This window comes from Danio rerio, chromosome 6 (genome assembly GCF_049306965.1).
Source record: "Danio rerio strain Tuebingen ecotype United States chromosome 6, GRCz12tu, whole genome shotgun sequence".
NCBI classification, from domain to species: domain Eukaryota; kingdom Metazoa; phylum Chordata; class Actinopteri; order Cypriniformes; family Danionidae; genus Danio; species Danio rerio.
In genome coordinates this window covers 31979280-32005409 of record NC_133181.1, presented here as the reverse complement: position 1 = coordinate 32005409, position 26130 = coordinate 31979280, and the positions used below count along the sequence as shown (strand labels likewise).

Genomic DNA, 26130 nt, shown 5'->3' with positions numbered 1-26130 from the left:
ACAATATTGTTCATTTTGACAAATGGTATTGTAATCTCCACATTTGAACAGTATGTTAACTGCATCATTGTAACATCACCCAAAGTTTATTGTGCATCTCTTAAATTTAAAATTTTTATTTTTTTTTACAAAATTGCAGCTTATTTTATTTTGCATGAGTGGGTTCTGTTTTGTTTTGTGGGTTTTGGGTTTCTCTCATTATACTGACTATACACACTGTTGCTCGGCTACAATCCATTTTTTGTGTTTAATTTAAGAGGTTAAGGTTTAATGTTACACTATGCCAAAATGCCAAATATTGTTACAGTATGACTTTCATTTCTGACACTTTTTTTCTCTAATCTCTTTTAGTCAGACACAGAGTTTTGGGATAAGATGCAGGCAGAATGGGAAGAACTTGCTCGCAGAAACTGGCTTACAGAAAATGAGCAGCCACAGATTCCCTCCAATGTGTCTCCTTACGAAAAGGTAAGGAATATTAATATTGTGTTAAGCTAGTAAAATAAATAGAATGTAAATTTTAAGGTGAAATAACCTTTTCACTATTTCCTTCTTAGGGCTATTACTTCCACACAGATAACCCTTTCAAAGACTGGCCAAATGCTTTTGAGGAGGGATTGCGCAAGTCGAGAGAAGGAGAGCTGCCGAACGCTGTGCTTCTTCTGGAAGCTGCCGTTCTGCAGGACCCTCAGGATTCAGAGGTGAGCGAGCCGAGCGGCTTTAGAAAACAACAGTAAACCTGCTACTTCCATCAAATCAGCGTCTGCACAGCTTGAAAACAGAAAGCTACATGTTCTGCCAATCAGACCACCGTCACACCTTTCCTGCACACAGTGATAAGTGGTAGTTTGCTTGTTGCCCACATTGAACATTTTACAGATCTTGGCATGATTAGCCGAGGCAGGGGCTTTCTGTTCTCTCTCGTTTTCACTAAGAGCTCTGGATTAGACATCCTACATGACAGTGACTGATGGCAAACCATTAACACTCCAGTAAATGAGTATGGTTGCTTTTTTTCAGATGATTTAATGATGTAATAGTTCAGTTACATCCCAGAGAGGATTATCCCTCTTCTCGTGGAATTATCTCACAACGAAATGATTGTGTCTCCAAAATAGCTGAATGTCAAAAGATGATATTACAACGCAAATAGCAGGGAGATTTTGCGTCGGAAATATCATGAGTACACTACACTGGTTGAGTTAAAGGTGCTGAAGAATGAAAATCTATATATACTTATGCATAGCTGACTAATATATTCAGTTCAGTTTATGGAAATGACATACTGTGAGGCTCAAACATTTTAACTTTTGAAATGAGTATTTTGGTAGTTTAAAGTATATATATTGTTAAATTTACTGTGTACTTTTATAATAAGTCGATGTGTACAGTATGTTTGTAATGTGTATGAGTGTGAGTGTCAGGCAATGACATGAGCTGCTTGGGCATCTAAGTAGAGCTCATTAATATTCATGACTCTTCCAAATATGGTTAAAGTCAAGTATATCATATTAGGGTCAATTCCTACACTGTAAAAAAATATCTGTTAATTAACAGTTTCCGTATTTGGTATTTTTTGTTTATTTATAGTTTTGAATTGCATGTTGGGATGTTGATCTCTGCTCTGTTGACTTTTAATTTTGAAAATTTAACTCTACAGTTTAACAAAGTGACTTTTAGTGACGTTTTCATACTTTGAAATAATATATTGTATGATAAAAACAGGAAATGTCCTGAAAGTTTATTACAAGGCTTTTGTACTGTAATATCAATCCAGACAATATCCCCTTCAGACCTGAATTATATTCCAAGTATCTAAAAAATGTAAAATTATATTTTCATAGTTCTTGAGACTCCTATAAATGAGACCAAATTATAACAACAAAAATTCCACAATCTTTAAGTATATATGTTTTTGTCCATTTCAATGAATATCAGGTCAGAATAGCTGTACATCTTGAACATTAAACTAACATAAAATACAAAAAAGAAAACATATATAATTGCTGGTATAATCTTGAAAATTATTTTCAAAATCACGAACAATATAACATTTTTACTTCAATTTTGAGGTTTTTGTCGTATAGGTTGCCCCTTGTTTAAAACAAACTTTATCTTCATCTTCCTCATCACTCCACTTAATGTCTACATCTGAGATATTTCCATATGCCATATGCTCAAGAACTTTAAGATCTGTATATTCTGCATATGAAATTGTTTCAGCAATGAATTAGTACATTGATATAGTTTTTTAAATATATATATATATATATATATATATATATATATATATATATATATATATATATATATATATATATATATGAATAAATTTTAATCAGCATTCCTGGAGATATAATGTTTGTAACAGATCTTGAACACATTCTTAATGGACAGACATATTTGAAAAAATCCTGATCTAAAGCTTGCATTTTTAAAAATATTTTAAACTTTAATTAGTGGGTGCAATCCCTCTTTTCTACATACAATCTATGAAATATTGGCAAATATATCAATAAATCTGAATAAAAACATTGTAAATATGGCTTATGTCTGTGTCTGGAGTGAAGTGACGCCATGCTGGTTTCAGTGTTGTGGATTTTTTACCGCCATTTGTTTGGATGACTATTCTCCACTCTCATAGACTGTAGGCTTTGAGATTGTAGGCACTATTGGCTGACATGTGATGTCCATTGTAATGGACTCAGGGTCTAAATAGGATATACCACTTTAAATTATTAAAAATGTTTCTAAAAGTTTTAAACTTTTGTAAGGTTAAATGTTGTTGGAAGAAAGATCAAGCTCCCATAATGCAATTCAAAAGGTTAAATAAAAAAATAAAAATAAAAAATGAACCACAAAAAGGTGTAGAGTTGAAACTGGACCTGTTAAACTATTTCTGTATCATTTTTGAACATGCTTATATGCCACTAACCTTCAATTTAGATATAAGAGAGCAATTTACCATATTGTATCAATGCATTCTATGGCACCTTTAAGAGCCAAACTAACCATGTTGTGAAATTCTATTTATAAGGCTCATTAATACATTTCCCATTGTATTCACAAACTGTAGCCTTGTCATGAGGGTTTCGCCAAGCAGTTTCCTCCCACACAAAGTTAAGAAGCCTATCCTCTAATAATTAGTCTTGCTCAGTGTTCATAACCCTTCAAATGTTTCATCTTAGAATAAATACTCAGTCTCACACTTAATGCAAGACACTGCTTGTGGACAGGGTATCGTTGTGTGTAGCTCGTGTATAGTTAGCACTATACTTTGTTATGTTATATTGTGCAAATGAGACATTGTTTAATAAATATTGAAGACTAGTTTATTGTTCCTTTTCTATTTGTTTTGTATGTTTGTTTTTATGAAGAGATTCTTCAGGTATCTCTTTTTGACACTTAGCAAATTCAGAAAATACTGTGAACATCCACAAACTAATAATAATTTTATTGAAAACTAATGTCCAGTATTTAAATAACTTGTTAGTTTGTCTGTGAAATAGACCCTGTATTGTAATTGAAATCTTACACAGGCTAAAAAAAAAAACAACAGAGACACGTTTTTAAGTTACTTTACTTTAAAAAGTGACATGTTGATTTCAGCTTATTTTATGATTATGGACTTGATAGTTTATTTACTTAATAATTTTAAGGCAACAGGGTTATTCAGTTTTCCATGTAAAATAAATAAATTGCAATGGTCCCACCTTAAACCAGCATTCCAAACTTCAGATATTTGTGAAGAGGCACTGTATAAGTACACGCAATGTGTCATCATCTCAAGAAGTGGCAGCACTAGTCCATTGAGCTCCTCGCTAACATTGTGTTCTCTGTCTAAGCCACGGGTCTTTAAGAGTGAATCATTTCCCCCAGGTTAGCACTGAAGCTCCTGCACAATAGCAGCTCTTCACCGGAGTCAAGGTGATAACCCCAATGCTCATTGTTCAATACCTGTTTTCTTTTCAGGCTTGGCTGGTGCTGGGAACCACACAAGCAGAGAATGAGAATGAGCAGGCAGCAATTGTCTCCCTCCAGAGGTAACGAAGTATGCCCGCATGAATCATATGCAAATGGTGTTTTTACATAGAGCCAAACCACTTATGAAGTCTAAGTGAATAAGTCTAAGTGAACACTTTGAGAGTGTTGGTAACTTTTCAGACCCAGCAATGTGTTCAAATGATGTCAAATAGGCGTTTAAACATAGTCATCTTAAACAAGGCTTAAACGAGATTAGACACAAATGACTGTTTGGTGGCTAGTCTTTTTTTTTTTTTTTTTTTAGCCTTTTATTTGTCCAGACATGGTTTGGATGTCCTTTTTTTTTTAAACACACAAAGAATCAAGTTTTTTTCCAAACTCAGAAAAAAATTGTGTATTTTGTTGATCATAAAAAATTGCATATAATTACTACTACAACACTAAGATCAATCATAATCAGTAATTTATTGCAAACAGTATCAAGAGCAGTAATTATTTTTGTTACAATATTTCAAACCTGTTAAGTTGAAAAGAATTTAAAATCTAATATATTTATATATACACACACAACAGTTCTGTCTGGTTCTTGAATCTGATTGTCTAATAGACGTGCGATATTTTGCCAGTAACATCACACAAAGCCCTCTTCACCCTTCACTGTGTATTACTCTGCCCACACACAGCCAGCAACAAGCAGAGACGCTGCAGTTTGACAAATATTACTGTTGTTAGACAACAAAATGTACTTTTGAGGCTTTTTTAGACGAGAATGTAGTTGTTTAGATTGCAACTATGCAGTTTATATGTAAGAATATTGCCTATTGTAAAATATTTACAATTTCTGAGAGACAGCTCGTCGGCGGCCAAAGACGGTTGACGTTGTCTATCCACAAGATGGCGCCAGGACTGCATAATAAGCCCTTGCATAGAGTGTTTTTCTGAGCGCGAATAACAAGCAGAAAAACGGACGCGTCATGGTTTAAGGTAGACTGGATAGTCAATAAGAAGCTTCGAATAAGAATCTGGATTCAACCTTGTTCCTCATTATCGCAAACAAAACAGCAGTCTGGTAAGTTAGTGATTGCTCTGTTTTTTTCTAGGTTAATTATTGTGATATTGTAACGGTCGCTTAATGTGTAATATGCATTGTGTATAAAATGCCCCCCTAAAGACGACTATTTCTGTGTTTGTGTTACCTTTGAGATGTAAGCACGCATGTGAAAAGCCATCAGTCTACAGAGATTTCCCAGTATTTTCCTGTTGCAATCAGGATATCACAATAATTAACCCCGAAAAAGCCAAAGCAGAGCCAACACTACCAGATTCTGTTGTATAAATACAGCACTACAAAATACAAAAGAGAGAGATCAACTTAAAATGTCACTTTCCTGATTTATAATGATTTATTGAGCTGTAAAACATTAAAAATGTTAAGAAAATGCAGATTTTATTCTCTATAAGGACTTTTTATGCAGACCATCTTGTGGCGGAGCGTTAACCATCACTTTCTTTGGTCTGCTTAACCAGGCTGATGGCGGACGATGTAATGAATCTAGATATTTTAAAATAGGCACTATTCATATAAATAAAGTGCATAGTTGCAATCTAAACAACTACTTTCTCGCCTAAAAAAGCCTCGAAAGTACATTATGTTGTCCAGTAATCCTCAAGGGTGAAGGGTGAAGAGGCTGGACGAGTGCTGTTATTTGCATAATATCTTGCGGCTATCAGCCAATCAGATTCAAGAAACAGATAGAACTGTTGTTTAAATATTTATATTGTTCTTAGAGTATGAGAATAGTTGAATATAAAGTATATAACACAAATATTTTATTTCCAAGATTTTTATTTATTTTATAATGATCATGTATAAGCATTTATTATGAGCATGTTGGTACAACAACAACTGAAAAATCAAATGGAGTAGACCGAGTAGCATTCTGTGAAGCAATCCATAAGCAAAGCTTCTAAATTGTTTATTTGTGCATCTTCAGTGGCGATTCTATAATATTTCAAAAAGAGATAATGCACCAAAGTGAAAGTGAGGATTACAGAAAAATTCTGTCACTGGTCAAAATTGAAGGTTTAACATTATAAACAATACTGATATATTTTATGTGTTTTTATAACCCTTAAGGTTATGCACTAAATCAGATGTAACCTAACGATAATGAACCTAAAATACTCATCATCATCAATGTCAAGTCAAGATTAAGGTTAATTAAAAATGAATCCCTTCTGAACAGACATGGTATGCTGAGTAATGAAAGCAACATTTCCACATGTTTTTGTGAGTGTTTAACACAGAGAGGAATGTCAGACAGGCCTTGAATCGAACACCTCCATGTGGTTATCAGCGACACCAAATGAGACAAAGCTCTCTGCCATGCCCTCTCCTGCTCCAGATAAAGCACTACTGTAATAACCCGGTGATCCAATTAAAACTGCATTTCATAAGCACAGAGGCCTTTGGGAGATTACAGTCATTTTGGATAGAACAGACCAGCCATAATCTCATACAGTGTTCCTCTGAGCGACCGGGGTGAAAACTCCAATCTATGTGTGTTAATCACCAGTGACACTCAAAGCTGTGTTTTGGTACCGTGCATCCGCATCACTTCTCTGGTATTATCTAACTTAATTTAAAAGTGGTGTGTCATCTGTTGTTGCTACGTCGCAATCCACATCCTGTGTGTCCTAAACCGTATACAAAATTTGAACTAGTATGTTGCAAATTATAATCATGTTTTTCTTTAGTCTATTGATCGGTCTTCAAGTTAATTTTAGCATTTTTCTTTCAGATTTTAATATGAAAAGGAAAGCATGAAATAAAAGCTTCAGAAAATGTTGATGTTTGTCTTGAGCTGCTAAGTTGTACTGTACTTTATTTCCAATAAAATTGGAAGAAGATTCACAAACAGATTCAGTCGCTCACATTTCTTTGTATGATGCTGTTTGCATCTCCACCTTTTTGACAACCAAGAATTTGAAACTGCCAATTAGAACTTAGCAATTACAAAGTATCAGTACTCCCTAAAGTAAATGGTACATGTGAAATGTGACACAGTCGGCATCCTATTTGAATTGGATGGTTTGAATGGGAGAGGGAGTATATTCAAAATTAAACTGGATATGTAAAATAACTGTAAAAAGCAATTAGTTGACTTTTCTTTAAAAAGGTAAGTACATCCATTGGCTTTAAATTATTAAGTTGATTAACTGTGCATTAATATATAAATTGTTAACTTAACAGTTCCAATTTTACAGTTCTAAACAGGTTTACTAACTTTTTTAAAGGCACAATGTGTCATTTTTGCCACTAGAAGATGTGTATTTACAACAAACAAAGGCATATTATGCCGTGACTGAGTGTGAAATTATGGAAGATGTCGTCTTGTTACATTCTATCGCACTCCTGCAGAAATCCTGTTAATGATTCAGCATTCAAAACATATGATCATGGTTATTTGAAGCAGAGTAATGCTGCATTTACACCAGACGTGGATGAAGCATGAAGCGCGAGTGATTTACATGTTAAGTCAATGCAAAGATATGAATAGACATCCTGCGTAACATTTCACTCAAATGAGGCAGCACGAATGACACGATTCGCATGAATAAAGCACTACTGAAGCGAGTTGATCGTTTCAGCAGACATTCGTGCCTCGTTAACCAATCATGAACTTGTTCTTGTATTAGAGTAATTATGACGTAGTGCCAGTTGTTGGTGTCCCAAGGGGAAATCTTCTTGCCAACACCAGGCAACAGTTAATCAAACTGGGCTTGGCTCAGTTTGAAGAACTGCTGAAAGCCTCCTTCATCCAGATACATATTCTGGAGGAGTTGGTGAACTCACAAAGCTGGGTGCACTGCTAAAAAGATCTAGTGCACTTAGACACGGCGCCGAACGAATATACATTGTTTTTCAGCCTTCCTAAAACACATAAACACAGCTGTTCTCTCAATAAAATCCATTTAGCAACAAAGCTAGAGTGACCAGACAGATGAATCCTGGTCTATTGTAAAGTGAATTTGATGTGCAAAATGAAGCAAATTTGATGTGCGAATGAAGCAAGTACACTCAAAATGTTCCAGCATCTATTTGCAAGTGAATAGCGAGATTTATTCACGCTTTATGCATCTGATGTGAAAGCAGAAAGTGGTCAAAGCGAAACAAGAGAGCTACATAAAGAGAGGAAAGCAAAAGGGCCAAAAAAGCAGCTGAACATTTATATGCCACAGTTGATTTTTTCTGGATCTTCCAGTCATGATCAATGAAGTCGTGGGAATGAAGCAGCAGTGCTGTTTTATTAAGGTTCTGTTATAATGTTGCTCTATACAGTCTAGTAAACTGCACAACATATTAAAGCATCCATGGTGTTTTTTCATGTTTGCTGTAAAACCAAACAAGAAATCTAGGGTATATGACGTCATTATCATAGCAACAAAGGTCTCTAGATAAAATTGGTTATTTCTCTGCATTTGAACATTCTTCTTAAGAATTGAAATTATGTATGCATTGAAGTTAGCAAGATATATAATGTATATTAATATATATATTAATGAAACAATATTATATATTGTGCCTTTAAGTAAAGTCAATTTGTTGCTTTTAAGGCAATCTACTCACTGTTTTAAATAAAGTAACTAATAATTTTTTTAGTGATGGCTGTATTACTTTCTTTTGTTTCATACCTCAAAAGGGGAATTTTCAAAAGTGCCATGGTCACACTTATTGTACAAAATGTTTGCACATAATTATAATACATAATATATTATATAGGTGTTTGAGGAATAAAGTTTTATGAAAACAAGACAAAAGACAATATGTAACAAAACAAAAAAGTCATTAGTCATTGTTCAGGGGATTATACTGTGGACAGAAGAAGCACATTTGTGAGAATTCAAATACAATACAAAATTTAATCAAATTATCTTATTTACTTTAGTAAATACTCGTATTCATTGCAGCTGCTAATTTTTGCTATTAACTATAAAAGTTTAAAACTGTCATGTGGCAAAGTTCCAGTACTGAGATAAAAAAAGACACAAAGAATTTTGGGGGTACAATTACATTTAGTCAATTAGCAGTTGCTCTTATACAAATCGACTTACAAATGAGGCATTAAGCAATTCAACATGAAGAGGCAATACACAAAACAAGAGCTAATTATACAAAGAGACTCTTAGTGCTCAGAGAAATAAGAGAGTAAGGAGAGAGAGGGACTATTCTTACATACTTTTGTGTCTTTTTAAAAAGGTTAATACAGGTCACTGTTCACTAGCTTTAAAAGAATTATTACATGTATATTTAAATGTGAACTGAAAAAGAAAGTAAGTCATACAGGATTAGAACAATATCAGAGTAAGTAAATAATGTCCACTTTTTTTATCTGATTATGTAAAATCAAATTAGATTATAATGAAAATTTCAGATGGATTCTCATGTGAATCTAATGTGCACTGCTTTTATTGTAATGGACAACAAGAGAAAATGTTTTTACTGACTCTCATAAAAACAACCTAGTAAAAGCTTTTATTTTGGTGTCGTTACGTCTCCATATTCAATCTTTGATGGATCCGTCTAGCCAGTGTGCTGTACTAAAAAATCTCCAGATGTCACCCTGTCACGCTTGTAAAACACCAAATGCGGCTTCCATCCTAAACTAAGCAAGTGATTTATCTGAGTTTTATGGAATATAACTCCACGGCATGACACAAGCATTCACCCATGAATTAAAAGCAGCACTAATCAGGAAGCATCTGCCTCTCATTATGATGGCAGACAGCTAATTAGTGTCCATCAAAAGCAGCGGTTCTTTAGATGCTTCCCTGTTGTATGTGTGTGCAGGTGTCTGGAGCTCCACCCCAACAACCTCCAGGCCCTTATGGCTCTGGCAGTGAGCCTGACCAACACGGGCATGAGGCAGGAAGCGTGTGAGGCGCTGCTGGGCTGGATAAGACACAACCCCAAATATAAGCATCTTCTGAAGAGCCGCACGCACCTGCAGGGCTCACCTGGATCACGGAGACCCTCCTATCCCTGCCCAGTCAGCTGGTAGGCTTTCAAATCAATGCAGTTCATTGTGAAGAATATTCAGCGGCTACAAACTTTATTTGGATTGTGTGTAAACTAAACCTCGCAACTAACTTTACATTTATTCTTGTAATTATTTTTAACCAGGAGTTATTTTGAGTCTGACTTGAGGTTTTGACTTAAATTGTACCATAGGTCTCAAACTCAAATCCTGGAGGGCCGCAGCTCTGCACAGTTTTACTCCAACCTTAATCAGACACAGCTGATCCAACTAATCAGGGTGTTCATGACTCTTTTGAAAACCTCAAATATTTGGATCAGTGATAGGGTTGGAGCAAAATTGTGCAGAGCTGCGGCCCTCCAGGAATTGAGTTTGAGACCTATGGTACAATTTCAGTCAAAACCTCGTTTGAGTTTGAGACCTATGAATTATACAGCAACTACATTTTAAAAGCCTTTGTAAAAATCAAAATTGACTGTTTAATCTGGTACTCGTTATTATTTAGGTGAACAATTAATCAGTGCAAGTTAAAGCATTGGGAAAAAAATTGTTTTAGTTATCTAATCATTTAGATTAGCAGTCTAATCATTTGCTTTCATGCTTGGATCTTAAATGATGTTGATTTGAAGGCTTCAGGCACAATATTATTTTTTTCAAAAAAAATTTTATCTATAACAGTTTTTTATAAGTACAAAACTAAGCAAAAAAACATTTTTACAATCTACATTATGTTTTATACAAATTATGAAAAAAAAATACTAATAAAAAAAATGTAAACAAATTATTTACATAAGTGAATCAATAAAAAACGGGCACCAGTACATTCAAACATGTACCATATAAAGTAAATAATTTACACCATTAGGTTTAACTTAATTAAACTCAAAACATTGAAAAGAAAGAGTAAAACTGTCCATGAATCATAAGCGCCCTACTTTCAACTTTTAAAAAGATAAGCAAGGAAGAGGCTCCAGAACTCTTTAGAAGCATCTGCCCTTGCAAAGTTAATTTTTTCAAGCTTAAGAGCAGCAACCATTTCGGTATGCCATTTACGAAAAGTAGGTGGTAAAGTGGACTTCTAGTCCATCAGGCACAATATTCTTAACCACGCCACTCTTATAGGCCTACTCTTAGTTTGCTATGAAGAAGTGATGTGCAAACAAAAAGCCCCGTCCCAACACAATATTTTGTTTCAGTTAAACGTACATCAACATACTGAAATAAAAGTCTCAGCATCTTCCAGTTCACCTTGACTTCATTCATTCATTCTCTTTTCGGCTTATTCCCTTTATTAATCAGGGGAAGTCACAGTGGAAGGAACCAACTTATCCTGCATATGTTTTATACAGCGGATGCTCTTCTAGCCGCAACCCAACACTGGGAAACACCCACACACTACCATTCACACAAGTACACTACGGACAATTTAACTTATTCAATTCACCTGTACCGCATGTCTTTGAACTTGTGGGGGAAACCGAGGCACCCGGAGGAAACCCATGCTAACATGAGAACATGCAAACTCCACACTAAAATGCCAACTGACCCAGCCAAGACTCAAACCAGCAACCTTCTTGCTGTGAGGCGATTGTAATACCCACTGCGCCCTCGTGATGCCTATTCCTGGACTTCAAAGTTATTACATAACTCTGTACATGATCCAGTAATGTTTAACAAGCCCAAAATGGTTTGTCTAAATATCAGATTTTTGTCTAAATGAGAATTGTTTTTAAACATTTTATTAATCATTTCTCCCAATTCCACTCTATGTAATTTAAAGGTGCAGTAACTGACCTGCCAAAATGCTTACCATTTGCAAAATAGCTGTGAAAACACAGTCCTCACCCTGCCATCCAAAACCTTGCCTCCTGAAATAACGAGCGCACACTTTAAAGATGACTAGATCATGTCATTGGCCATTATGAAAACTTTATAATACTTTATAATGCTACAATTTTAGACAAAAACTGTATTATATCTAGCACGTTTTCCATTGTGTAGCAACTAATGTGATGTGACTAATGTGACATTGTGTGGTTTTATGCCTCACCCAGAATTACATAAAAATACAAAAAAAAAATACATTTAGATAATTTACTTTAATCATTACTATTGACTGTAAAGAGACTTTCAACCAGCACAATAAAAAAAAAAATCTGAAGAAAATCACCTACTGCATCTTTAACATGTTATCTCTAGATGTCTGGAGGTGTACAATAAATTAATATTTACATTTATTTTTGTACATTAAACTTTTTTATGTTGTCATGGCCAAATCACTGAATAAAAACATATTTAAAGGTGATTTTATTCTCCTGCAAGAGAAGGTCATAGGTCGCTGCAAAGTGTGAGATGGAATGGAGAGATTTCATAAGTCTTTATAGCATTTAAGATTGGTAAATTGAACTTTCTGCAATAATGTCCTGCTGATTTATTTATACACAAATACATTTTACCAACTTCATTCATTCATTCATTCATTCATTTTCTTTTCGGCTTAGTCCTTTTATTAATCCGGGGTCGCCACAGCAGAATGAACCACCAACTTATCCAGCATATGTTTTACGCAGCGGACATCCTTCCAGCTGCAACCCATCTCTGGGAAACATCCATACACACTCATTCACACTCACACATTACGGACAATTTTAGCTTACCCAATTCACCTATAGTGCATGTCTTTGGACTGTGGGGGAAACCGGAGCACCCGAAGGAAACCCACTCGAACACGGGGAGAACATGCAAACTCCACACAGAAACGCCAACTGATCCAGCCAAGGCTCGAACCAGCAACCTTCTTGCTGTGAGGCGACTGCACTACCTACTGCGCCACCGCGTCGCCATTTTAGCAAGTTCCCCTACATAATTTTAAGTGATTTGCATGTAAATAGTGACAAGTTGATCTTGTGTTAGAACCATTTTTATTTGTCCCTACACAATAACAATGCTAGGTTCAACACAATTCATTCATATTATTCCTAGAAAAAATTAAGTTAACGTAATTGTTTTTATGAATTTAAGTGAACTAAACATAAAACAATTAAGTTTGTCCTCCTCAAAACTGGTGCATTGTGTTAATTCAGCTTGTTTTGAGCAAGTTGTTTGAACAAGCAACACAAATGTTTTTGGTTGTACATTCAGATACCTCCTACATGCACCTCAATTTAAAATCTCTCTCTAGAGAGCTCTTTTCCTTTTTCTTGGCTATTAAATGGCAGATTTTGATGATGTTGCTGGTTAGGATGTCCCTGAAGGGCATTTCCTTTGTGTGTCTCTATATCTCCAGCCCCCTACTGCCAGAGGTGAAGGATCTTTACCTGGAATCGGCCCAGCAGAACGTGGACACCATTGACCCAGACCTACAGACTGGGTTGGGAGTGCTGTATAACCTCAGCTCTGAGTTCAACAAAGCAGTTGATGCTTTCAATGCAGCGCTGTCAGTGCGGCCGGAGGTAAATCCACCATAATGATCCCAGTGGCTATTTCTGATGTTTTCTGGATTGGAAAAATCCAGCCCTTTGGTGTTCTCAAACAGAGCTGTGAGGCAATGTCCTGTGAATCAATTTAATAATGTTGCTTTTTATTGCTCTTGAAAAACATCACTCTTGTGTTAGACTCTTAGAAGTTTACTGATCACAGTATCACTATATACCTGCTGAAGTTAAGTAGAGTTGAGTCTTGTTAGTAACTGAATGAGAGAACCAACTGCTAGAAAAGCTGAGTTTCTGCTGGAAGAGGCCAACAGGAGCTGTTCATGCTGTCGTCTATGAGTCCCAGCAGCCTAATATAGAGATCAGGACACTATACAGTCGTAAAGCGCTGTCCTTTAGATGGGATATTAAACCGTGAATGAGCAGGTTTTGCAGAGTTGCACTCCAGTGCTAATCAAATACATGTGAATAAGCTCATCAAGGTCTAGAGGTTACTAGAAACTACAGTCAGGTGATTTTATAAAAATACTCTAGGTCAAAACTCAGCAGGACTGTCTTGCCTACTCAGGCATTAAACCAAGTTCCTGATTTTCCGTGATAATATAAAATCATATAGAAATAAATAAAAAATATTCCAGATTGTCCTTTGGATAACCACCAATCTCCTCTCTACCAGTAAACTGGTGTTAGGTGGGTGTTCCGGTGCATTATAGCTGCTGGCACACATCAGGTGTTTAAGAGGATTTTGGCAATAACCAATTTTCACTATAAAATTGTAGCTTATTAAAGTACCTGCCTATTATTAAGATTTTGGTGGTTTATCAGGTTTACCTACTGTACTTTCTGAAAGTCTACTCCCTCCACCTACCAAGTATGGCATCATTTACACTGGAGAAGCCTCCGATATTTATTGGGCCCAGTCTTATATTTGATTTGAATCAAACCTGTCCTTTCAAAACTTTGAACTCAGATTGGGATATATTTGATTAAACAAAAAACAGGATTAGCCTAATCCCACCAGAAGGGTGGATTCAGTTGTGATTATTTTTTACTAAATAAACAAAATAAAATAATAAAGTTTTATTTTTTAAGTGAATGATCACAAACTTAATGGTTACTGATTATATAAATTCCTTCATATTTGAAGCATATGAAGCATGTCACATCTAATGAGCTATGGTAAACAACAACAACAAAACAATATCAAAGCCGTATTGTATTAGAACAAAGTAAAAGTGTTCAATGTTTGTTGATTGCAGTTTTTCTGTTTCTTTCTGTTAAAACAAACAATGCCTGTTTGTGGCCATTGGTATTTTGCCTACTGTACCTGTTGTTCATTGCTAAGCCAGTAGGCTACACTGTTGGTTACATCTACACTGTTGGTTCCAAATCCTAAAATTTGGTATTTTGATCACAGTGATTCCACCCAATGTTCCTTTAAAAACTTATAAAAGTAAGATAGATTAGTTAATCCTGGATAGTAAAACATGGGATTTTCAAATCCGGACCAATTTGATTCTAATAATTAAAAAGAAAAATAGGTAGCATGTTCACCTCACAGCAAGAAGGTCACTGGTTCGAGCCTCAGCTAGGTCAGTTGGCATTTCTGTGTGGAGTTTGCATGTTCTCCCCGTGTTCATGTGGGTGTCCTCTGGGTGCTCCGGTTTCCCCCACAAGTCCAAAGATAGGTGGTACAGGTGGATTGAATGTGCTAAAATTGACCCTAGTGAATGAGTGTGTGTGGATGTTTCCCAGTGATGGGTTGCGGCTGGAAGGGCATCCGCTGCATAAAAACATATGCTGGATAAGTTGGCGGTTCATTCCGCTTTGGCGACCCCAGATTAATAAAGGGACTAAGCAGAAAAGAAAATGAATGAATGAATGAATGAATGAGTTTTGGCGGTATGGTTCTGTTCTGGTATAGTATGGTTCCCATCTGTGCAGTAACAAAACTAGAAACTTTGCATAAACAATTACAATTAAATAGGAGTTCATGTAAATGCCATAGACATGAGGTTGATGACCATGTTATTGGTGGTACCCTAAACATATATCAGATATGAGCAAGGGGGAATTGGGTAGGATGGAGGGAGTTTAAAATTGACCCTTTACTAAGTCCCACCCAAAAACCTCCACAGACAAATCATGGCTTAGCAACCATACCTAGATGCTTGAGGTCTGTCAAGATTTCAAGCGAGGAAAACAAGCCAAACATTGTGGATATGGATTGTGCAAATCTGGAACTAGTATTGTAAAAGTTTGGATGGGGTGATAGAATTCTTTACCTTCCCGAAATCTCAAACCAAAGGGGAGAAATGCCAGGCATGGATCAAGCAGTGTGGGAGGATGTAAACACAGCACAATCCAGTCATATTTCCATCTGTTTCAAGCTACAAATATTTGGATCACACACATCAATCATAAAAACAGATATATGATTACAAACTGTGAATTGTGAGTACTTGCAATCAATAAACTTCATCTGCAGCTGTTTTTTAGTCATTGAAAGCCATCATGTCCCTGTCAGAGCTCCAACTCTGTGATGTTTACATCTGTCGTGTGGATATTCATCAGCAATTTAGTCAATAGTTAAGGTGTTATATAGCGCATAAGTGTCTGCTTTTATATTTGGTGTTGTTGTTGTTTTTCTTTTTTCTTTTTTTTTGCTTAGTTTTATATTTGGTGGTTAGAAAATCTGTTCTCTTAAATTTGTTCACCTCTGCGATTTATGCTTTGACTTTGCATTTTAGTTTATACTTTAATTGCACTTAATTTTAAAGTAAAATAGAATCTGTAAAAAAGCATACAAATGTACTGACAATTATAGGTACTGTACATTATTATTAGACGATGATGGATAGTATTCAGCACAAATCCATGCATTTCCCCTTTCTGGCTGTTCTTTCTATGAATGATTTCTGTAGAAGCACTGACCAGGCGTGTCTCTTGTCTGTTATTAACGCTATATTTTATTGCACAACAATTAGCCTATCTGGCTTTTTGGCTAAAATAAGAGAGCGAGATCACTTTATAATTTAAATCATAGTTATTAAATTATATTCAAATTTAATTAACCCAGCTTTTGGTGAACAAAGCTGTTAAATGGTGACTGCTGCTTGCACTGGGATTTAGGCTTTATATTTTGTCATGGACATACCCCTCTATGCATACTGCAGAACTTTTTAACCAAAAAAGACCTGATGTATGGACCTAAATAGGCCACCATGATTGATGTCGGAACTAGATTGGTACTCATGAACAGCTGACCATCAGCTGACGCAGGGTTGAGTGATGTGTCCTGCCTGAACTAACCCAATGCAATAAATGATTTATTTGCAAAAGACTGGACATGAACCTAAACAGCACTAATATGTGTACATCCTGTAACCCTTCAGTCAGTAAAAAAACAATCCTGGTGACCCACTTACTGGTTTATCCACTGGTCCAATGCTTTCATTCAAATATTCATTTAGTATTACTTCATATTATTGACTGCATTGTAAATTCAATTTAAGGTTTTTCAAAGCACTGATTGATCAGATAGGGATCTACTTGTCCTATCACTTTCTGTAAAAGAAAAAAAAACAAAGTAATGACTGTAGGTTGAAGGAAAGTGTACTCAAGTAAAAGTACAGATTTTAAAAACTACCTAGTTTAGTATTATTACTGACAAAAAATGGATTCAATTACACTAATTTGAGTATTTGTAATTTGTTACTTTACACTACTGTAGAGAGGTGAGCTGCACATAGCAGTGTTATATCATTGTTCACTGCAGAAGCATGCAAGCAGTTTGTGACAAGCTCCAGTTCGCCTGGTCATGAACCGGCTCTGGTTCCATTTTGGTGTAAAGATGTGTCAGTGTACTCGGCTGACAAACTGGGACTAAATCATACAGAATTGCTCCCCGAAGGCAGAGGGCAAAGAAGAGAGGGAGGGAAAAGTCACTGGAGGCTTTTAAAGTGTCTCCGAAATCTTTGAAACAGTTCATTTGAAACTTGAGGGGAGCTTTACCATTCATGAGCGCTGACTCCAGAACCCTGTGGGTCACCTTGTCCACGATTGATGCTTGCTAAGCCAAATTCTGTCCCCCCGTGTAGACTGCATTTACACTCAATCGAAAATCCTTCCCATCTGCTTGACTTGGTAATGTCTGCTTGCCTGCTGGGGGGCTCAGAGCGTGAATACGATGAAAGATAATAGCATTGCGCAAGAGAAAGTCTGATAGCAGGCTCTGTGACTTCTTTGTACAACTGTTTTATGCAGCGTCACCGCACATAAAGGTCAAATTCTTATTTTCATCCCTAAAAGAATAAGCAGATCATCGCTTAATGGTATTAAACATAGTCACATGTAATGGCGTAATCTGTCATGTGCAATGTGATAATTATTTTGATCCGTGACACTGAGCCGGAGGGATTTTTTGTGCCGTTGGTGTGTACAGGACTACCTGCTGTGGAATCGGCTGGGGGCGACGCTGGCTAATGGAGATCGCAGTGAGGAAGCAGTGGAGGCCTATACCAAAGCCCTGGAGCTCCAGCCTGGCTTCATCCGCTCACGTTACAACCTCGGCATCAGCTGCATTAACATGGGCGCTCACAGGTTTGTGATTAACACATGAGAAAAGTGTCATTCCCAACTTTTTGTTAAATATATAACATACTTTAATAATATAACACACCTTTCAAACAGAATCAAGCATCCAACAGAGCCACAGTATAAAATATAATATCATTTTTAGTAGAGGTGTGAACCTACAGTGGTCTCACGGTTCGGTTTGGTCACGATTATCATGCCATCAATTCAGTTCAATCCGATATCTCGGTGCATCACGTTGCATTGATGATTCTTTCCATACACCATACACCATATATATGAACTGGACCTTTAAAAGCTTAAGTACAAGCAACATGAGCATTTATAGCAAATAAACAAATGTAAATATCCCGCTCTCTTTATGAGCCCTGTTGAGTGAGTTCTTACACCCCTATGATTGGTTACACCTTCAACAGTAAGGGCTACGATTGGCTCTAGCGTATTCATCACTCATCAGTGTTCACCGATGCTGTAACTTCAGTGCCAGTGAAAGACTGTCCAGCAAACACACACGCAGTGAATTGTGCAGAGTTTATGCATTTTTAAGCAGTTGCAGTGTTTTAATTACTCGCGCTAGCCAGCGTTACCAGTAATGTTAGATTCGGCTACTTTTCAGACCCCCCTAGCGACAAATTTTCAAAAAAGCGTCTAGCAAAAATCTAGTGACTTTTTTTGCGTGTTACTGGAGATTTTTATAGAATTTCATGTGTCCATATTGCATATTCCCTATTTTTCTCAAAGAGCTTTGGGCCGCCAGCCCCTCCCCCGCCTCAAAGCTCTGACAGGCTGCCCAGTCAGTTTCTCCCACCTGCAGCCTGAGAGCAGATCACTCCTCTGCGTACCGACGGCAAATGATTTAGCACCGGCAGTGTGAAGGTATTTTCCTTGTGCAGTCAAACCGATCTGCCTCTTCTTTATTTTAGCAATTTAATTTCACCGTTTATTCTTTTCTTGAAACACAATTGCAGAAATTTTAGTGAGAATTTCAGAACTTGTCTGAGTTTATTACGTCTGAGAGATTACTGCAAATTCAATCCACATCTATACTGATATACTGTATTCAAACAGCAGTAAATTTATTAAATTGACATGCAAATAAAGCGTAGTGCAAATATAAATACCCCTTTATTTACCATAGGCTGTTAAATAAACAGAAATGGTAGAACATGATGACGTCAGTAATATGCAAATAATGTATGATGTAATCTAGTGACTTTTAGCAACTTTTCAGGCAGAGCTTAGCGCCTTTTCATTGAAAATAGTTGGCAACAGTGGCGCTCGCCTCCCTTGCCATAGTAAGCTACTGTGACATAGCGCATATGAGATAAATTAAGTCAGTACATAATACCTGGTTAGGATCTATTACTGAACCGATATCGAATTGTCCGCATCCACATCGCTGTGCACCAAAGAAACACTCCTAATTTTTAGCATTATTAATTTTTTAAAATTCTTTTATTATAAATAGCCTGGCTTTATTGCAATACAGGCTCATTCTAAAAACGTAGCCCTACAGTATATACATTTCTTGAGATCGTAAATCATGTAGCCAGAGGTACGTATGGCTGCATTTGACTTTAAACCGAATGCTACATTCATTTTCGCACTTACCAGCTGACTGCTTACCCCCGTATGGACAGCTTTCCCTCTGTTACCAGTTTGTCCAGTTAGCTATACTTGTGTGTTGGTAAACTTGAGATGCAGAGAGGAGTTGGCCTTGATGACATTCCAGAAAGCAGATGAGAAAAACAGAAGCCAAAAAATAAAATAAACAAGTAAATAACAGAGTCAGAATGTGGTAAAACAGGGTAAAAATCAGGCGAGGGCTTTTCTTTTTCTGGATTGCTTTTAAAAAAGTGTCGGTTAGGTTGAGGGAAGTGGGAGGGCGGGCCAATCTGTGCTTTTGAAAACACCATTGGTTGGGTTTGAGGAAGGGAAAGGGTGGAGGGTATCAGTCGGTTGATTAGTCAGTAAATCAGTCAATCAACAGTCAGTCAACACCGGCCTCCGGTGAATTTATGCGAGAAGAGCAGGCATGAATGACACTCACAAGAGAACTTTGAGATCTAAAAAAAGCATATACAGCGGCCTCTGGTGGATTTGCGAAAACAAGATCTGCAAAAAAACACAGCTCCTGGCACATATTAGGCATTCTCCCAGAAATAAGCCCGGGTTGCTTTATTGTCACATTGCTGCGGCCAATGAATTGTTTTGACCAATCAAACACAGCCTGGAGCATCCATACAGTAGTATGGATTCTGCAATGTACAGTAAGAGAACAGTTTTGTTCTGATTGGTCTGTTTTTCACCTTGATTTTACATTGACTTGATTAAAATGAGAGTGTAAACAATAGATTCTCACGGTATGCCATTTCTATGGACTGAAATCGCATTATTCAGCTATGCCTATAGGCATACCTTTAAATTAGTCAAGAAGTGGAAATATATGCTGGACGTTTCTGTACTTTCAGAAAAAACTTTTTATTTTTCATGTTGAACTTGCAGGGAGGCAGCCAGTAATTTCCTGACGGCCCTTGGTCTGCAGAGGAAGAGCAGGAGTCGTCAGCTTTCCCACCAGGTGATGTCTGGAAACATCTGGGCAGCGCTGCGGATCGCTCTCTCCATGCTGGACCAGCCGGAGCTCTTTCAAGCTGCTAACATCGGAGACCTGGATTTACTAATGAAAGCTTTCAACCTGGACATGTGAGAGAGGAAACCCTTTAAACATGGCCAACATCCAAAGTCCTTTATGAGACCAACTTTGTCAAAAAGCAACTTTGTTTCTTTTCTTTTTTCCGCAGAGCACCTTTACATTCCTGAGAACTGAGTGCTGGATGGTACTATTTTAATAGATTTGCACATCAGTTTAAGATTAAGAGCACAACGCCGGGTGAAGATTGTACAAGTATGCCTTAGAGAAAATATCAGCTAGTCCTGCTACAGAAGAAAATCTGTTTTGACTTGTAATTCTACGACTGATGAGACGAACGCGGACTATAAATGCGCAAGAACAAAACTCCAGATCAGTGACTTGATTAGACGTACTGTATTACGTAGACTTCATGCATTGGTTGAATTGCACTCTTTATTTGAGATGGCGAGGTTGTTTTATTAATTTGTTTATTTTTGGATTTTGGTGGCACTTGGTTGAACCCTGGACACTCCTCGCCTGATCTCTGCTGCATCTCCCCCTTTATTTCCTGGAGCTTGCAGACCAGATTTTAAAAAGCCTTACTTATTGTGCATGTAAAATAAGTTACTGAGATGATACCAGATAAAAGCCATTCCTTGCCATACTTTGACCTCTTGATAAAACTGAAACCGAAGTCTGCGTTTCATCAAGGTCTTTTTTTTTTTTGTTTGTTTGTAAAACATACCACATCTTTGAAGTGTAGTAGGCCTACTGATTATTTTTCAGAATTCAAAGCAGGGAATTCACATATACTGCCCCGCAATATCAATCTAGATTTGACAGGAAAACAAGTGTCTTTTGTATTTTTGAAAAAAAATGCTGCCCAAAATCTAAGCCAAATATGTGTGATTATGACCCCGGGTTTCACAAACAAGGTTTAAGGCTAGTCAAGATTCAGTTGCATGTTTGACCTGTCTCAACTCAAAATAACTTGCAGTGAGATGTCTTAAAATACATCAGTGTCAGTTTTTTTCTCCAAGTGCACACCATTTATATATTTTTCTAAGGCCATTTTATTAAATTTGGCTTAAATAGCCTAATTTAACCAAGGCCTAGTCCTGGCTTAATCCAAGCCCTGTTTGTGAAACTGGGCCTAAGAGTTTTATACCCTGATGCTGCCATTGTTGCTCATTTATGCTGCCTTCATGTGCTATCAAATTTAGTATAAATATGACAGAATTGTACATGAAAAGCCTCTAAAGCTGCATTCATATGGAAGCTTGCTTTCGCCACAAATTTCAGACTTTATTCCTACTTACGCAATCTTGACATTCTGTGCAAACTGTATAAATTAGGAGTAAGATAAACCACATGAACTTCACATGTTAAAATGAGAAACATTAAATGTGGTTTCTAATATTTTTTTCTTGGGGAACCTTTTGTGATTCCATATAAACACATGAATCATATTGACCTGGCATATATGGCAAGCTGTTATAACATTTAACCCTTAAAAAAGGTGTGTTTTCATGGTAATAATTCTTATTTTTTTAGCTACTGTTTATTTAATTAAGTACCAATATTAATTCACTAGCTAGTGCTTATCTTTAGGTACTAGTTTTTATGTGTTACATACTAATACTTAAAATATTAGTGTCTACTACATACTATATTATACTACACACCTTACAAATGACTAATATTATCTAGTATAAAAAGTATTTGAATTAAATGTAACATTTAATTATTAAGTAGAAATATCAAATGAATACTTATTACAAAATATCTTTGAATATTAGTCAGTATTAGATTATATCCAGAGCAGAATAGTTCATAACCTAACACTATCTAATGAATAAGCAGTACCTATGCATTAAGTCATATTTTTATAAAAAAGAATGATATAATTGAAAGAATTTAACGTTATATCATCTTGCCATAAGGCATCTTCCATGATTCCTAATTTTATATGACAACATGACTTCAATTTCAATTTCATTTACACTTTATTTTAAAGAAACGCTCCACTTTTAAGGGTGAAAAATAGGCTCATTTTACAAATTTAACCGAGTTAAACCATCTATTTGGCCTATGTTCAGATCTGGCAGGAGCACTTTTAGCTTAGCATATAAGCAACGCAAGTTTATTTATACAGGGTCTGTGCAGGATCCTAAAGGTAATTTCAAAACCTTTTTAAGACCTTTTAAAGACATTCTCAGAATATTTTAAGACCTCATCGTCACTTCAAGTTCCAATCAGTATCACACCTTAACTTAATAAACAGTTGTTAATAAACAGTTGTAGTTAAATAAATCAAAGGAGCACAACCATGCAACAGAGAAAGATAAGCTTGGAAGAAACAAAGCTTGAAAGAATAAATCACACGGTTGTTTTAAGCAACAGGCTTCAGCCACTGTTTAAACTCGTCTTTCTCCAACCACTTACGCAAACACAAACTTACATTTTCTCATTTTGCCATCTTTTTAACTGGCTTCACATCACCTCCCCACATTTGTCGCAAAATTACGTGACATCACCCGAAAAGAGGAGCTTGGCTGCACGTGGCCCGGCCCGATCCAATCGCATGGATCGAGCACATTGTTTTTAATATTAGGAGGAAAATCAATATATTTATGCTTTTTTGGAGTCAAACACTTTGTACAACGCTTGAACAAAATTTAAGACCTCTTAAAAACGCGATTAACAATTTTTATACCTTTTAAGGGCCTTCATTTTCTCATAATTGATTTATGAACTTTTAATACTTTTTAAGACCCTGTCAAAGGACATTTCATACATGATGGTAATTCAAAGTGCTTTAAATAAACAAGATTAAATGATATAAAATACAACATCTATAAGATATAAAAATAACAAAGGATAAAAATTATTCATTCATTCATTCGTTTTCCTTTGCCTTAGTCCTATATTTTTTAGGGATCACCACAACAAAATAAACTGCCAACTATTTCAGCATATGTTTTTTTGCAGCAGATCATAGATAGAAATGATTAAAAACAGGTTTAAAAAAAAAAGAAAGCTTTCTGTGCCGTAAATCACTCAATCAGTTTAGAGTTTATCTAAATCAGATTAGAAAATAACAATTCTTTGATTAAAAATTCATTTTTTTAATTATTTCAAATCCAGGGAGCATGGTATAATTGCCTTAATATCATTGCGCCTACTGCAGCCATAGTATGACATCAAAGTTCCTTGATTATTATGCTGAAATGAAAGTATTGTTAGCCATGTATTAATCATTTTCCATCAGTCTTAGTACACGATGTAATTACAGAAGAGTCACGTTTTATAAATTATTTTTAAAAAAAAGAGTTTGTTTGAAGCGAGATGCTAATGGTCTAATCCGATTCAATGATTTATGCTAAGCTATGCTAAACGTGCTCCTGCCAAACCTGGAGATTCGGCTGAAAGGATTCAAAAAAAGTAAAACTCAACCGTTTAACTCTTATTTGAAAATAAAAAGGTGGAGTGTTACTTTAAGATGTCCTTGTTTCAGTGTAACTACTACAGAGTAATATTGATTACATGTACTTACTGTGGTTAGAATCAGGATGAGAGTTAGTTCTATGGTTAGTTGCATGCAATTATGCATTTATGAATTATGTAATTATGAATTGTAATTAACATAGTAAGTGCATAGAACACGTAACAAGGGCAACTTTAAAATAAAGTGTTCCTGAAATGTCCCATAGCAAGTGAAGGCAGCGTTACTATAGTTGATCTCTAGCTTGCATGACTTTTCATTTTGCTCATTAGCGTGAACATGCAAGTGCTTAATGTTGCTTGTGCGCCTCACAAAAAGTCAGTACATAGGCTAATGATTTTAAAATGCTATGCAAAACCTATTTTTCCCCTTCATGCAGCTGGAAGTAGAAGAAAAGTCTGAAGCACCAGAAAAGCTTACCTGCATTGTGACTTTTTGGTGTAAACTTGTGGGTAGAGGGTAGAAAATCTGCACTTTCAGATCAAGTCTGTTTAACTTTACGTATTAAGTATCTTACTTCGAAAGTCTTTGTGATTCAGCCCAGCTTTCATTTGTAGCGTCATTATTCCCTCACTAACTGCAAGAGTTGATCTCCAATATTTATGAAAAGAGCATGCAAAGCAGTTCAAGCATCCATTTTCAAGTGTTATTAATTTATGAATTGTTGTTCCATTTATTTATTATGTATTTCTTACTTCTTCTGTATCTGAAACTCTTTGAAAAGTCCTGTATATGCTATCAATACAGTTAGAACAGGCTTGTGCTTTGTAGCTGAATGTTACAGTAGACACTGTAGATTCTCTCATGCCTGAGGCCAAACCTCCCTTTTCTAGAACTTTGTACAATCTCAGGTGTGATTGTCTAGATGAATTTATGCTCCAGAAAAACTCCTGATGTATGACCGCATGCCGAATATACTTATTTTTTTGAATGCTGTAGAGGTATTTATATGCATGAACTTGACATGCCTATTTTAATCTATACCCTTCATTTCTATGACTTATATAGCACTGTAACCACAATATTTTGCATTTCAAAATATATATATATTGATCTGAAGAATATACGGCATTACCGTAAAATATTCCGAAATTAAAAGCGGTTTTTGCAATGCAGTGGGTACAAATCTTAACAAGACGTTCTTTGTAGTCATATATCAATATTGCAACAGCCAGATTTACTAAAGTCTTTAGAATTAGAGACTGGAAAATACATCAGCATTCAGAGCTGCGTTTCTGAATTTCTTCTTCTGAAACATTCTGAATGTTTGCCAAAGGCTTTAATAACTCTGGCACTGTATTTAAAGGGTAGATGCATATACAAAAGTTATCTTTTAAAATAAAAGATTGTTATAAGACTTTTGCATGTCTGGTTTGATGTCTTCAATCTTACTTTTATGCCAAAAATCATTAAAATAGTAAGTAAAGATCATATTCCTTGAAGATGCACTGTAACCAATTATATGTCAAGAAGTCATGGCACAAATGTTTATGTTCATTCATTTATTTTATTTTCTGCTTAATCCCTTTATTAATCAGGAGTCACCACAGCGGAATAAACAGCCAACTTGTGCAGCGTATGTTTTACGCAGTGGATCCCCTTCCAGCCGCCACCCAGCACTGGGAAACACCCATACACTCTTGCATTCAGACACATACACTACGGCCAATGTAGCTTATTCAATTCACCTATAACACGTCTTTGGACTGTGGGGGAAGCCGACGTTTATATGTTGCTCCAATTTATTAGAATCAGGTTTTGAAAAGTTTAACCTAATATTTGAGTCAGTTTGATGTAAGTTGAGATGACTAAAACATTTCGTTTAACTTAAAAATTTAAATTTTAAAAATTTATTTACAGTGTGTCAAACATTTCTTATCATAAAATAATTTCTTATTGTATATATATATTAAAATTTTTTGATTAGTAACAGGGACGGGCAAA

The 26130-nt window shown here is 36.0% G+C and overlaps 1 protein-coding gene across 20 annotated transcripts in view; it reads left to right on the top strand.

The window, feature by feature from the left end:
• Positions 1-25546, top strand: part of pex5la (peroxisomal biogenesis factor 5-like a) — a 139268-nt gene extending 113722 nt beyond the window's left edge. For 12 of the 20 annotated variants that reach the window (XM_073954193.1, XM_073954191.1, XM_073954192.1 and 9 more), the window contains 8 exons: positions 352-468; positions 558-701; positions 3973-4043; positions 9836-10042; positions 13309-13474; positions 17898-18055; positions 20555-20752; positions 20851-25546. In XM_073954193.1, coding sequence (XP_073810294.1) covers positions 352-468; positions 558-701; positions 3973-4043; positions 9836-10042; positions 13309-13474; positions 17898-18055; positions 20555-20752; positions 20851-20869 — 1080 coding nt within the window. In that variant the 3' untranslated portion in view covers positions 20870-25546. Of the gene's footprint in view, positions 1-351; positions 469-557; positions 1825-2460; positions 2828-3972; positions 4461-5723; positions 6906-9835; positions 10217-10369; positions 12164-13308; positions 13475-17897; positions 18056-20554; positions 20753-20850 lie in introns of those variants that run through there. The other 8 variants (XR_012407991.1, XR_012407988.1, XR_012407990.1 and 5 more) reach the window with 5 other exon arrangements.
• Positions 25547-26130: the final 584 nt, after the last annotated feature.